The sequence below is a fragment of the Bombina bombina genome, chromosome 3 (assembly GCF_027579735.1).
Source record: "Bombina bombina isolate aBomBom1 chromosome 3, aBomBom1.pri, whole genome shotgun sequence".
In the NCBI taxonomy this organism is placed as follows: Eukaryota; Metazoa; Chordata; class Amphibia; order Anura; family Bombinatoridae; genus Bombina; species Bombina bombina.
The window spans coordinates 1,091,680,851-1,091,696,488 of NC_069501.1; the positions used below are offsets into that span (position 1 = coordinate 1,091,680,851).

Sequence of the window (15,638 nt, forward strand, 5' to 3'; positions counted from 1 at the left end):
TAAGGACTATTCTGCCTTTTGTTCAGCAAGGTCATTACATGTCCTCAATAAACTTACAGGATGCATATCTTCACATTCCGATTCATCCAGACCACTATCGGTTCCTGAGATTCTCTTTTCTAGACAAGCATTACCAATTTGTCACTCTTCCATTTGGCCTAGCGACAGCGCCAAGAATCTTTTTGAAGGTTCTAGGTGCCCTATCTGTAATCAGAGAGCAGGGTATTGCAGTATTTCCTTATTTGGACGATATCTTGGTACTGGCTCAATCTTTTCATTTAGCAGAATCTCACATGAATCAACTTGTGTTGTTTCTTCAGAGACATGGTTGGAGGATCAATTTACCAAAGAGTTTCTTGATTCCTCAGACAAGGGTCACCTTTTTAGGTTTCCAGATAGATTCAGTGTCCATGACTCTGTCTTTAACAGACAAGAGACGAATGAAATTGGTTTCTGCCTGTCGAAACCTTCAGTCTCGATCATTCCCTTCAGTGCTTATTGCATGGAAATTTTAGGTCTCATGACTGCAGCATCGGACGCGATCGCCTTTGCTCATTTTCATATGAGACCTCTTCGGCTTTGCATGCTGAATCAATGATGCAGGGATTATGCTCGGATATCACAATTTATATCCTTAGATCCCAACACTCAACTCTCTCTGACTTGGTGGTTAGACTATCATCGGATTATTCAAGGGGCCTCTTTTTGTTCATCCTTCCTGGACTGTGATTTCAACAGATGCAAGTCTCACAGTTTGGGGAGCTGTTTTTGGGTCTCTGACAGCACAAGGAGTTTGGAATCCTCAAGAGGCGAGGTTACCAATCAATATTTTAGAACTCTGTGCTATTTTCAGGGCTCTTCAGGCTTGGCCTCTATTAAAGAGAGAATCATTCATTCGTTTTCAGACAGACAATATCACAACTGTGGCATATGTCAATCATCAGGCTGGGATTCACAGTCCTTTAGCGATGAAAGAAGTATCTTGGATACTTTTTTGGGCGGAATCCAACTCCTGTCTAATTTCTGCGATACATATCCCAGGTGTAGACAATTGGGAAGTGGATTATCTCAGTCATCAGTCTTTACATCCAGGGCAGTGGTCTCTCCATCCAGATGTATTTTGTCAGATTGTACAGATGTGGGGTCTTCCCAAAATAGATCTGATGGCTTCCCATCTAAACAAGAAGCTTCCTAGGTACCTTTCCAGGTCCAGGGATCCTCAGGCGGAGATGGTGGATTCGTTAGCAGTTCCTTGGTTTTACCAATCTGCTTACATTTTTCCGCCTCTGGTTCTTCTTCCAAGGGTGATCTCCAAGATCATAATGGAACAATCGCATGTGTTTCTGATAGCACCAGCATGGCTTCACAGGTTTTTGTATGCGGATCTTGTTCGGATGTCCAGTTGCCAACCTTGGCCACTTCCTTTAAGGCCAGACCTTCTGTCTCGAAGTCCATTTTTCCATCAGGATCTCAAATCGCTAAATTTGAAGGTATGGAAAAGAGGTGATTAATACTATGCTACAGGCTCGTAAGTCTGTTTCTAGGAAGATTTATTATCGGGTTCGGAAAACCTATATTTCATGGTGTTTTTCTCATAAATTCTCTTGGCATTCTTTTAGAATTCCTAGAATTTTACAGTTTCTTCAGGATGGTTTGGATAAAGGTTTGTCTGTAAGTACTTTGAAGGGACAAATCTCTGCTCTTTATGTTTTATTTCATAGAAAGATTGCTAAACTTCCTGATATTCACTGTTTTGTTCAGGCTTTGGTTTGTATCAAGCCTGTTAATAAATCAATCTCTCTTCCTTGGAGTCTTAATTTGGTTTTGAAGGCTTTGCAGGCTCCTCCTTTTGAGCCTATGCATTCTTTGGATATTAAACTACTTTCCTAGAAAGTGTTGTTTCTTTTGGCTATCTCTTCAGCTAGAAGAGTTTCTGAATTGTTTGCTCTCTCTTGTGAGTCTCCTTTTCTGATTTTCCATCAGTATAAGGCTGTTTTGTGGACTTGGTTTAAATTTCTTCCTAAGGTTGTGAATTCAAAAAAACATTAGTAGGGAAATTGTTGTTCCTTCCTTGTGTCCTAATCCTAAGAATACACTTGAAGGATCTTTACATTCTTTAGATGTTGTAAGAGCTTTGAAATATTATGTCGAAGCTACTGAAGATTTCAGGAAGACTTCTAGTCTATTTGTTGTTTTTTTCTGGTCCTAGGAAAGGTCAGAAAGCCTCTGCCATTTCTTTGGCATCTTGGTTAAAGCTTTTGATTCACAAGGCTTATTTGGAGGCGGGACAGTCTCCACCTCAGAGAATTACAGCTCATTCTACTAGATCAGTCATCCCACTTCTTGGGCTTTTAAGAATGAAGCTTCGGTTGATCAGATTTGCAAATCAGCAAGTTGGTCTTCTTTGCATACATTTACAAAATTTTACCATTTTGATGTATTTGCTTCTTCTGAAGCAGTCTTTGGTAGAAAAGTTCTTCAGGCAGCTGTCTCAGTTTGATTCTTCTGCTTATGATTTAAGTTTTTTTCTTTGAAATTTATGTTAAATTTATGAGAGACTTATTTTTTTGTGGATTAATTTTTTTCAGTGAATATAGCTGTTTTTATTTTATCCCTCCCTTTCTAGTGACTGTTCTGTGGTCTTCCACATCTTGGGTATTTCTATCCCATACGTCACTAGCTTATGTACTCTTGCCAATTACATGAAAGAAAACATAATTTATGTAAGAACTTACCTGATAAATTCAATTCTTTCATATTGGCAAGAGTCCATGAGGCCCACCCTTTTTTTGGTGGTTATGATTTTTGTATAAAAGCACAATTATATTTCCAGTTCCTCTTTTTGTATGCCTTTTTACTCCTTATTTTATCACCCCACTACTTGGCTATTTGTTAAACTGAATTGTGGGTGTGGTGAGGGGTGTATTTATAGGCATTTTGAGGTTTGGGAAACTTTGCCCCTCCTGGTAGGATTGTATATCCCATACGTCACTAGCTCATGGACTCTTGCCAATATGAAAGAAATTAATTTATCAGGTAAGTTCTAACATAAATTAAGGTTTTTCTTTGTTTCACCTAAAACTTGACTGAAACAAAAAAAACAGCACAACCCAAATTCAAGGAAACAACTTATATTAAAAAGGGCACATATACCCTTGCACTTACAGGCAGAGATTTAGCTACAGCTCTCAACAACTGAGAAATGTTGTTGATTGGAATTTCAGAATAACACATTCAAAATACATTAACAAGGAGTGAATGATGTTAAGAAGGTGGATTAGGAAAGTGTATATGTGTTTGGAAAATGACAGAGTAATATGGAGAAATGTGCTTCAGGGCTTCTCTGCAGTTTCCAAAACCTTAGATTAATCAATCTGCAAAGCCCTCTTACCCCAATAATCAATAGATATATATTTAAAGATATCACAGCTTCTGGAAGGTATAAAGTGAGATTGGCAGAGATGGTGAGTGACAGGAGGAAGACAAAGAAGCAGTAGTTTTAACAGAGGGGACTCTTGTTCCCTGTATGTGGGGTGGGGACTACTATGCGGGTTTTCAACTCCCCCCAGCTTTACTAACAAGGAGGTTGTTACTAAGCCATCATAATGTGCATGAGGGGTGACATGAAGGGGGTTTCTCACTGCCTCTGGGGATGGGGAAGCAGATTAAAGTCCCCCAGGATCACATGATCCAATTCTGAAAGGGGACCCTCAGGTGTACGACATGTGGGCTATCATTTGTACCCTGAGTTTAATCTGGATGATGATCACATGTCATTCTCCGCACTCAACGGGTTATTAAGAGCTGATTCCACAAATTCATATTTTGTTTTTCATATCAAGCATATTGGCAAATGAGGATTATTCCAACTTTCACAGTTTTAATTTTCAGAGACCATCTTATGTGCCCAATTCCATCAATACAAGTCAAAAACTAAATGGTAGATACTCACAGGTGCGAACTATTTTTCTATTATTGTTACAAATGTTAGCTTCACAATCGATTTTGTTTAACATGTTTAATCAAATTAACTGGGTTTGTTTCAAGAGCAGTTGAGTTCTTTTACTCACTTGCATTGATTGAAGTACACTGTGTTGCCTGGAAGTGGGACGTAGTTACGATGGACGCTGGAAATAAAAATTATTTGTGCAATATCATTATTGATGTCTAAGTAATCCTTATTTCTACAACAATGTTTGTTGCTTCATTTGCAAGCTATTCAGCAGTCAGGCTGAGCCCTGATTTTGGAACATTGGTTTAGATACTCGTTTTTGTAGAGACTGAGAGATGTTTGGTTATTAATTGCTTTTATTAGTGTTTTAGTTATTCTATTTTGTACCACTGTATTTTTGGACTTATTTTGTATGTCTACTGAACAATAAAAAGTTTCCAGTCTACTGCACTATTGTAGTTGATATTTTTTAAGGATTAATTGATAGTAATTATTATTTTTTCTGTCTCTAAATTAGGCTCATTCTGCATCAGCCCTAGAAGGTTTTGCTTCACAGGCCGATGCTTTTGCCGGGTTTTCCACTGGACCTGGAACACCATTTCCTCTACAGCCGGGGTTACCACAGCGTGGATGGCAGTAATTGGGTTAAAACTTGGTGTGAGAGCCATGATTCCATTAAAAGGGCATTTAAAACCTCTTGTTTTTTTGTAAAAAATTTGCTCCCGAGTGAGGCCAAAAGCAAAATCCGTAACCTAGTTTTTTAAAATGATGCAAATTGCTTAAACAAGGTATCTGATTTGCAGGTTACGTAATTTGCTTTTTGACTTCTTAGGGATGGTGGGACAAGCACAATTTTTGCACATAAACAAGAGATGTTTAAGGCCTTTTTAAGTTGTATTGCTATAAAGACAACAAGCTGATTTTATTTGCAAAACATCCAAGCAATACCATTTTTAAGGACAAACGTTAACTTATTTTCTTAGATTGTTTTTTATACCAATCACTTTTTATAAAATGTGCTATATTTTAGAAAAAGAACAAAAGTAACATAACCATTGCTGCATTTTAACTGTTTGTAAATTATGTAACATGGATAATGATTTTTTTTGTGATTGCTCACTCAATTCATAGGAAGGATTTTCAGATGCCTGGAGCAGAATATTATGTCATGACAATATAATAGGAAATGTTCCTAAAATATGGAAAATTGTTTACAGCTATTACTCATTGACAATGGTGGCCCTATTAATTTATTTGCAAGATGTATTGCACTTTATGTATGATTCATCTTACCTGTGTAGCCATAGGGGCCGATGTATATAGCCCTTTGCCTGCCTACGACTGCGGGTTCTCACAAGAGCCTGCAGTCAGTATTTATCAAGCAGCGGTCATCAGCTCCTGCCTATGCGTGATTGACTGTGCGCAGGCATGAGGTGGGATTGCACGCGAGCGCAAAACAGCACTTGCGTGCAATCTTAAATTCTGGCGGCGGATTGCTTCCCGCCAGAGGTGAGCTGGGGCGGACAGGGGCCAATATGTACGCCCCTGTCCGCCCTAACTTGATAAATCGAGCCCATAGTGTGTCTTTTGTGTAATCTCTTTGCATATAATCTATACAGTTATTTCAACAGATTGATTGCAACTCTAACTGAGGAAGGCAATTAATGAACTAAATACAATCTGTTGAAAAGGTATAAGATTTGTGATCAGCTGTATATTCCTGTTTAGAGGCACAACCGGTAAGGTATATGTTTATGTTCAGGACGGGAATATCTATATGAAAAAATAAACAATTGCAATGCATTTTGAAATCACCTCATTAATTACACTGTTGTGCAAAAGATAACCTCTTCCCCTATAGAAGTCAATGGAGAAAAAAAAGTGGAAAAAACCCTAACACCCGGTTTGCACGCTTACCCAAACTCATATTCTCATATGCGCTAACTCGACATGAAAATATGAATATTTCACATTCCGATGTTCTGCACATAGCAGAATATGTTCTATTTATTAAAAAATACATACGGTATTTCTATATATAGGTGATGGTATTTTGGTACAATATATATTTATACACATATATATATATATATACATACAGAGAGAAGCACACTCACAGGAGCGAACAACCGGCTCAATACCATTGTTAGCCTGTTCTCTGGCGATTTACCACCTGGGTGCAGCTTCTTTTTAGCCCAGTAATGCTTTTCACAGAGTAGAAGGCTAAAATGATCGTCTGGGGTTGCTGTGATCCTTATTCAGATAGAAATTGCCTGGTATTTCGGCACTGGACTGACCGTAATAGGCGGGATCAGACTGATATACTACAGGAAAGTTCTACTCTGTGAAAAGCATTACTGGGCTAAAAGAAGTGGCACCCAGGTGGTAAATCGCCATAGAACAGGCTAACAATGGTATTGAGCTGGTTGTTCGTTCCTGTAAGTGCACTTCTCTCTGTGTGTATTTAGTCTCCCTATGGGAAAAAGGGGCAACCAGACGTGGACTCCTTGCTTAGTGTCCTCACTGAGGAGGTCCAATGAAGGCCGAAACGATCGTCTGGGGTTGCTGTGTTCCTTGTTCAGAGAGGAATTGCCTGGTATTTCAGCGCTGGACTGACCGTAATAGGCGGGATCAGACTGATATACTACAGGAAAGTTCTACTCTGTGAAAAGCATTACTGGGCTAAAACAAGTTGCACCCAGGTGGTAAATCGCCAAAGAACATGGTAACAATGGTATTGACCTGGCTGTTCGTTCCTGTGAGTGCACTTCTATCTGTATGTGTGTGTATATATATATATATATATATATATATAAATGTATATATATATCCTATAATATAAAAGGCCAAGTGTGTTTGTCCGAAGCTGTCATGCGCAGTAGAGACAGCACGAGGACAAACACACCTGGCCTTACCTGACATGCTGTTTGCAGCGAAAGTGGACGTGGACGGGCGGGAGAATGGGCGTGACCGGGCGGGAGCTTGTCCGGGCATGACCGGGGTGTGGCCGGGCGCGTTCGGCATGAGAGAGAGGGGAAAGAAATAGAAAGAGAGGGGAGAGACAAAAAGAGATAGGAAAGAGTTAAAGAGAGGGGAAAGTGCAGAAGAGAGGGGGGAGAGAGAGCAAAATAGAGGGGAAAGAGCAAAAGAGAGGGGAAAGAGCAAAATAGAGGTAAGAGAGAGCAAAAGAGAGGGGGGAGAGAGAGCAAAAGAGAGGGAGGAAAGAGAGATCAATAGAGAGGGAGAGAGAGCAAAAGAGAGGGGGAGAGAGAACAATATAGAGGGGGAGAGAGAGAGCAAAAGAGAGGGATGAAGAGAGAGAGCAAAAGAGAGGGGAGAGAGACAGAGCAAAAGAGGGGGGGAGAGAGAGAGCAAAATAGAGGGATGGAGAGAGAGAGCAAAAAAAAGGAGAGAGAGACAGAGCAAAATAGAGGGGGAGAGAGAGCCCAAAAGAGAGGGGGGGAGAGAGAGCGCAAAAGAGAGGGGGGGAGAGAGAGCGCAAAAGAGAGGGGGGAGAGAGAGCAAAAAAAAGGAGAGAGAGACAGAGCAAAAGAGAGGGGGGAGAGAGAGAGCAAAAAAAAGGAGAGAGAGACAGAGCAAAAGAGAGGGGGGGAGAGAGAGAGCGCAAAAGAGAGGGGGGGGAGAGCGCAAAAGAGAGGGGGAGAGAGAGCGCAAAAGAGAGGAGGAGATAGAGAGCGCAAAAGAGAGGGGGAGAGAGAGCGCACAAAAGAGAGGGGGAGAGAGAGTGCAAAAGAGAGAGAGAACACAAAAAGAGGGGGAAGAGAGGGAGAGAGCGTAAAAGAGAGTGGGAGAGAGAACGCAAAGGAGAGGGGGAGAGAGAGAGCAAAAGAGAGGAGGGAGAGAAAGCAAAAGAGAGGGGGAGAGAGAGCGCAAAAGAGAGGAGGGAGAGAAAGCAAAAGAGAGGGGGAGAGAGCAAAATAGAGGCGGAGCGAGAGAGAGCGCAAAAGAGAGGGGGAGAGAGAGAGCAAGGGGTGGGACCGCTGTACTGCAAAAAATGGCCCGTGTGAACGGGCTTTAGGACTAGTATATATATATATATATATATATATATATATATGAATATCTATTTTAAAATACATAGAACATATTCTGCTATGTACAGAACAATGGAATGTAAAATATTTACAGTAAATATAAACTATATATTACAAGTAGCTGGTTATTGCCACCCCGTGCTCGCAGTAGCAATTAGAGCTCAGAAAATTAACCAGAGATTAGATCTCTGGTTAATTTTCTAAAAGTGCCCCAAATGCCCACAAAATAGAGGGCATTATAGTTTTTTATTAAAAAAATGTATCTTTTTTTCTTATATAAAAGAACTGCACTAGGCAGTTTTGGGGCTTTAAAGTTGGTGGGAGTGGGGTGTTAGAAAAAAGAAAAACAGCACTGAAAAGTGCCTTTACATTGCGGTCTATGGGAACTGTGTGTTCCCAGTAAATATATGTACACATATTAACACATAAATGTATATAAACATATACATATATATTTACAAATTCTGCAGTCCCTGCACTACTTACCACCCTCGCTGTGCTTAGCGAGGCTCCCATTGGAGCCTATGGAAGCGTGCTCTTGTGAGCTCAATGCTTCCCAGCAATGCGAACACTAGCTTGCATTCGCATTGCTTTTAATTTGTAATATCAACGCACATTCGCGTGCGCTGGTGTTACAAAGTGGATCGCTAACATTGCTTGCTCACAAGCGATATTTAGCCCTTCACTTATAATCTGGCCCTTAGAGTTTTGTACCTACTCCTTGTCACGGCTGCGAGTTGCATGTTACGTTCAATTAAATATATTTATAAACGCGATATTTAGCGCTCCACTTATAATCTGGCACATAGTGTTTAATGTCCCTTTAATGAGCTAATGTGGCTATATTGTGAGTGGACTTCTGTCTTATTGTCTGATTAAGATTTATTCAAAGCACAACTGACTCATCTCTGTCAAATAAATAACACAAGCTAATAATTACTCAAACGACTGGGATTTCCATACACTACATTCTTGAGTCTGTAGTAGAACAAAGGAGTGCTCTAGTCTTTCCTTAGTATGACCGAAACCGGCTTAACACGCTTGATTTCACTGTATGTTTAACAACATTTTTTCAGTGTTTATCAACATTTCTTTAACTGTTTGATTTTTTTTTTGCAATTTCTCTAGAGATTCAATTTACGTTTTCAAGGGACACTAAGTCAAAATTAAAGTTTCATGATTCAGATAGAGCACAGAGTTTTAAACAACTTTCCAATTAATTTCAATTATCTAAATGTGCACAATTTGTAATTTTTCTTTCTAAGGTACCAGCTCCTACTGAGCATGTGCAAGAATTCACAGTATATACGTAAATGTATTTTGTGATTGGCTTATGGCTGTCACATGATGCGTTGGGAAGGAAAATGTAACTAACTTTGAAATTTGTCAGAAAAAAATCTAAGTTTTATTGCATTGTTTTTTTATTATGCATTTATTGATTATGCAATTCTACTGTTTAGTGGTCCTTATTGAAATTATGAATAATAATATGACATCATATTCTGCTATGCTTTTTTAAAAAATGGGACATCGTAGGGATGTAAACAATCATGAAATAAATATTAGAGTATAGAACCCGGATTCATTAGAGCATGCAATATTGTTGTGATATTTCTCTAAATAATCTTTAATAATCAGTGCAATGAAAGCATAGTAGCTCTTATTGACTAAACACCATTGTTTCTAGAATACAGTATTTTTTTAAAAGTATAATGAATTCTGTATTAAGGTTTTTTTTTTTTTTTTTTAAAGGTTGTTTCATATTAAAATATGGCAATTGTTATTTTAGTTAAATGTAATATAAATATATATATTTATTATTTTAATACATTACAAATATTCAGCATTTTTAGTACATTAATGTGTTTTGTGTTAACATTTTAAATGGGTTGGTTAATAAGAATGTTCCAATATAATATTAAACAAGATAACAATAGTTTTTAGATATCAGATTCACATAATTCTGAAGAGTGAACTACCCTGACTAATTAAAGGGGCAATAAACCTCGAAAATAATGTTATAATGCATTAGATAATGCAGAATTAAATAACATTAGCTTAGCGCCAGCTTTGTAAAGCAAAGGGTTAGATAGATATTTTTCAACAAAAACAGAACGCCGCTCCTGGCTCTACTGACCGGGTCTGTTTTCTTACATTACATTTTCATAACATTATTTGCTAGATTTACTGCCCCTTTAAGCATATTCATAGAAAATGTATAACATTCTCCTGTACTGTCCTAAATTTTGAATGGTTGGCTTTTATTTAAGCAAAATAGGTGCTTACAATATTACAATAGACATATTTCTCCATTTCTTACAAATGAAACACTAAACTAACACATAACTTGATGCATGAGTTTTGAATAAAACCAGATAATACCCATTGCTGTACAAATTCTTTTAACCATTACTTAGTGTAGTGTATAGCTCTTTGGGATAATGACATTGTTTTGTGCGATTATAATGAATTGTGTAACATAATGAAGTGATGGTTTTACTTAAACGTGTAATTAATAAAAAAAACCTTTGTAAGTGTGGTGCTTTTGTTTTTTTTAATTCTTAGAAACACACACACCAATATTTTGTAATGTAAAATTTTCATATCTCGCTTCGTATTACGCGCTTTAGGTCTAATACGGTGTCGGGTTAGCGCACATGCAGAATTGCTAACCTCAATGCGTTATTGAAATATTAATGATTAAATACTAAAAAAAAATAATATTAATCATTAAAAATTATTATACATAGTGTAAAAAATATAGATATATTCTATGGATTATTTGCTTTTACTTTTAACTTGTAATACGTGCTAAGAGATCAAAATAAAGGTCAGTTTTAAATTAATAAAGTTTGTCTGGACTGATATTTGTGTGTGTAGTTCTATAAATCAGTATCAGTATTCGTGATAGCTGCAGATGTCTAGAAATGTTTAAAAGTGGCAGTTTACTGAAAGTAATTTACTGAGAAAAAACACACCATCCTGTAAAGAATAAGAAAACCCTCTATATTGAAAATGCAGCTTTTATTGATATAAATGTCGAAATCAAGGTAAATCATGTTAAACGTTTTTCTTTATAAAACCATGCCTATCTATATGCTATAGTTCAATGAAGTTCTATATGGACAGCTCATTTTAGTTAGGTTTAATCAGAATCGCATTTCTTGATGTTAGGTAAATGCAAATAAATTCTGCACAGTTCTATCTTATATTATCCTAAATTACAAGTGGAGCGTAAAAATGGTAGCACTGTGGTGCGGTAATATTGCTAGAGCGCAATCCATACCATTTCCCATATTTACTTCTATATTACAAGTGCAGAGTAAAATGTTAGCATTTGAGCAAAAGCCTAAGGGCATGCTTACATCAGGAGGTTGGATAGACTTCTATGGCACACTCTGAAAAGGTCAGGTCCTAGCTATCGCTCAAGAGCTAACCAGAAGGTGTGATAATCTAGTGGAGTTCTTCAAAATTTGAACTGGGACGAGTAGAGAGGGTGATAAATGCTGTCTATACCCTGTGCAAAATGTATATATTTGTAATAACTATTAAAAGGACTTAATTTGTTATGATTAGATATAAAATAAAAAAATGACTACATAATAAGGTGTTTCATAACGGCTAAACATATGCAAAGATGGGGTGGGGAAGTGAGTTTGCATTGGGCAGGTGATGGTTGGGATCAGAAGTGGCGAGTGACATTTTGGCATGGCCAGTAGCTTTTGACTTGTAATTTTGAACCCAGAATATATATAATGCACACAGTTATATACTTATGATTAAAAAAAGGGTTCACAGTGATTTAAAGGGATATGGTTTTTGACAAGCTGGACTGAGAATGGTTCAGAGGTATATATGTATGTGTGTGGATTTGTGTGTATATGTATATATATATATATATATATATATATATATTATGTGTGTGTTTATGTATGTGGGCAAACATATATACATACACATACAGTATACACACACACACACACACATACATATATTTATATATATATATATATATATATATATATAAAAATACATAAACACATACATATACACTTTTGAGCCATTTCCAGTCTAACACCTTGCCATATACCATATCCCTTTAAAACACTTTTAACATATTTTGTTAATCATAAACCACTATTTTACATTGAATATATATATATGTATTAAATACTTTTTTTAAATATATTAAATATGTGTTTTGTTATACTTTTATTCTAGCCCTAACTTTTTACTTTAAATCTCCAGTTCTAAAATTTTCAGTGCTATTATGTGTTGCAACACATAACTCACCACATGTAATATGAGCAATGATAGCGCATCCCACACTATCCATTGAATGTACAGAGTGCTCTAGTCCAGGTTTGCAATATTGATAGCACCCCCCCCCCCACACTATCACTATCAATAGCACGCCACTTGTAAGCTAGGCCATTAGGTGTACACAAACCAAAGCATCAACATGTTTTGTTTTGGGGTTTTTTTTTGGGGGGGGGGCAAATTACCCATATATTTTTCACTTAAATATTTTGAATTACTAGATGTTATTGAAAGTTAGGACAAAGTCTGACGGGATGTGTTTTGATTTATTTTGAGTAAAATAGTTGTGCTATGCAATAAATCTAGCTGTAATTTACTGTATACCACAATGATCATGTACTCAGTGCTGATGGATACACAGGCATCTATTTATCAAGCCGTCAACTTACTTGCATTCGACGGCACCAATACGCTCGCCTAAGATCGCCTAACATCGCTGCCGCGGACCTGAATACGTTCTCCAAAATTATCAAAAAAGCTGTCAAAAAGCCGTGCACCAAGTATGGGGCGATGAGCAGCGGACTGTTGTTAACTAACAGTCATCGATATCGCTGCTCTTTGGCTTTTTCACAGCTTTCTTGGTATACTGTCACTAAAACACCCACACTATACTATACTGTTTACCCCCTATACCGCCGCTCCCGGAGCCCACCGCAACTCTAATAAATGTATTAACCCCTAAACCGCCGCTCACGGACCCCGCCGCAACTAAATAAAGTGTTTAACCCCTAAACCGCCGCTCCCGGAGCCCATCGCCACCTACATTATACTTATTAACCCCTAATCTGCCGCCCCCTACACTGCTGCCACCTACATTATACTTATTAACCCCTAATCTGACCCCCCTACACCGCCGTCACCTACATTATATTTATTAACCCCTAATCTGCCCCCCCTACACCGCCGCCACCTACCTACATTTATTAACCCCTAATCTGCTGCCCCCAACGTCGCCGCCACTATATTAAATGTATTAACCCCTAAACCTAAGTCTAACCCTAACCCTAACACCCCCTAACTTAAATATAATTTAAATAAATCTAAATAAATATTCCTAGCATTAAATAAATTATTCCTATTTAAAACTAAATACTTACCTATAAAATAAACCCTAAGCTAGCTACAATATAACTAATAGTTACATTGTAGCTAGCTTAGGGTTTATTTTTATTTCTTCTGTTAAGTGTGATCAGTCCACGGGTCATCATTACTTCTGGGATATTACTCCTCCCCAACAGGAAGTGCAAGAGGATTCACCCAGCAGAGCTGCCATATAGCTCCTCCCCTCTACGTCACTCCCAGTCATTCTCTTGCACCCAACGACTAGATAGGATGTGTGAGAGGACTATGGTGATTATATTTAGTTTTATACCTTCAATCAAAAGTTTGTTATTTTATAATAGCACCGGAGTGTGTTATTCCTTCTCTGGTAGAATTTGAAGAAGAATCTACCAGAGTTTTTACTATGATTTTAGCCGGAGTAGTTAAGATCATATTGCTGTTTCTCGGCCATCTGAGGAGAGGTAAACTTTAGATCAGGGGACAGCGGGCAGTTTAATCTGCAAAGAGGTATGTAGCAGCTTTTATTTTCTGACAATGGAATTGATGAGAAAATCCTGCCATACCGATATAATGTCATGTATGTATATTTTACACTTCAGTATTCTGGGGAATGGTACTTCACTGGAATTACACTGTGTACATAAGACTTTAGCCTATTTTGCAGGGACTAGCAACAGGCTTTTTAATAACTCTTAATTTATGTTAAACGTTTTTGCTGGAATGTAAAATCGTTTTCATTTTCTGAGGTACTGGGTGAATAAAATGTTTGGGCACTATTTTTCCACTTGGCAGTTGCTTGATCTAATTCTGACAGTTTACTGATCTCTCTCACTGTTGTGTGTGAGGGGGAGGGGCCTTTTTTGGCGCTTTTGCTACGCATCAAAAAATTCAGTCAGAAGCTCATTGTATTTCCTGCATGATCCGGTTCATCTCTACAGAACTCAGGGGTCTTCAAAACTTGTTTTGAGGGAGGTAATCATTCACAGCAGAGCTGTGAGATTGTAGTTGACTGTGATAAAAAACGTTTATTCTTTAACTTTTTTTCTGCTATCAGGGTTAGTTATCCTTTGCTAATGGGAACGAACCTTTGCTAAAATTGTGTTTTTTACAAAGATTGATGCTATAACCTTTTCAATTTATTAATTTCAACTGTCATAAATCTTTCTGTGCTTCTTATAGGCACAGTACGTTTTCATAGTATTTTACTTGAATAGTATTTCCAAGTTGCAAGTTTAGTTGCTAGTGTGTTAAACATGTCTGATTCAGAGGAAGATAGCTGTGCTATTTGTGCTAATGCCAAAGTGGAGCCCAATAGAAATTTATGTACTAACTGTATTGATGCTACTTTAAATAAAAGTCAATCTGTACAAAATGAACACATTTCACCAAACAGCGAGGGGAGAGTTATGCCGACTTACTCGCCTCACGTGTCAGTACCTGCATCTCCCGCTCGGGAGGTGCGCGATATTGCGGCACCCAGTACATCTGGGCGGCCATTACAAATAACATTACAAGATATGGCTACTGTTATGACTGAACTTTTGGCTAAATTACCAGAACTAAGTGGCAAGCGTGATCACTCTGGGGTGAGAACAGAGTGCGCTGATAATGCTAGGGCCATGTCAGATACTGCGTCACAACTTGCAGAACATGAGGACGGAGAGCTTCATTCTGCGGCTGACGGTTCTGATCCAAACAGATTGGATTCAGATATTTTAAATTTTAAATTTAAGCTGGAAAACCTCCGTGTATTACTAGGGGAGGTGTTAGCGGCTCTGAATGATTGTAACACAGTTGCAATACCAGAGAAAATGTGTAGGTTGGATAAATATTTTGCTGTACCAACGAGTACTGACGTTTTTCCTATACCTAAGAGACTAACTGAAATTATTACTAAGGAGTGGGATAGACCCGGTGTGCCGTTCTCACCCCCTCTGATATTTAGAAAGATGTTTCCAATAGACACCACCACACGGGACTTATGGCAAACGGTCCCTAAGGTGGAGGGAGCAGTTTCTACTTTAGGTAAGCGTACCACTATCCCGGTGGAGGATAGCTGTGCCTTTTCAGATCCAATGAATAAAAAGTTAGAGGGTTACCTTAAGAAAATGTTTGTTCAACAAGGTTTTATATTGCAACCCCTTGCATGCATTGCGCCGGTCACGGCTGCGGCGGCATTCTGGTTTGAGTCTCTGGAAGAGACCATTAGTTCAGCTACTCTGGACGACATTACGGACAAGCTTAGAATC

At 38.2% G+C, this 15,638-nt stretch overlaps 1 protein-coding gene across 3 annotated transcripts in view; it reads left to right on the top strand.

Moving 5' to 3' along the window:
* Positions 1–7,119, top strand: part of PROSER1 (proline and serine rich 1) — an 85,331-nt gene extending 78,212 nt beyond the window's left edge. For all 3 annotated transcript variants that reach the window (XM_053708405.1, XM_053708407.1, XM_053708406.1), the window contains one exon: positions 4,470–7,119. In XM_053708405.1, the coding sequence (XP_053564380.1) occupies positions 4,470–4,592 (123 nt within the window). In that variant the 3' untranslated portion in view covers positions 4,593–7,119. The remainder of the gene's footprint in view (positions 1–4,469) is intronic.
* Positions 7,120–15,638: the final 8,519 nt, after the last annotated feature.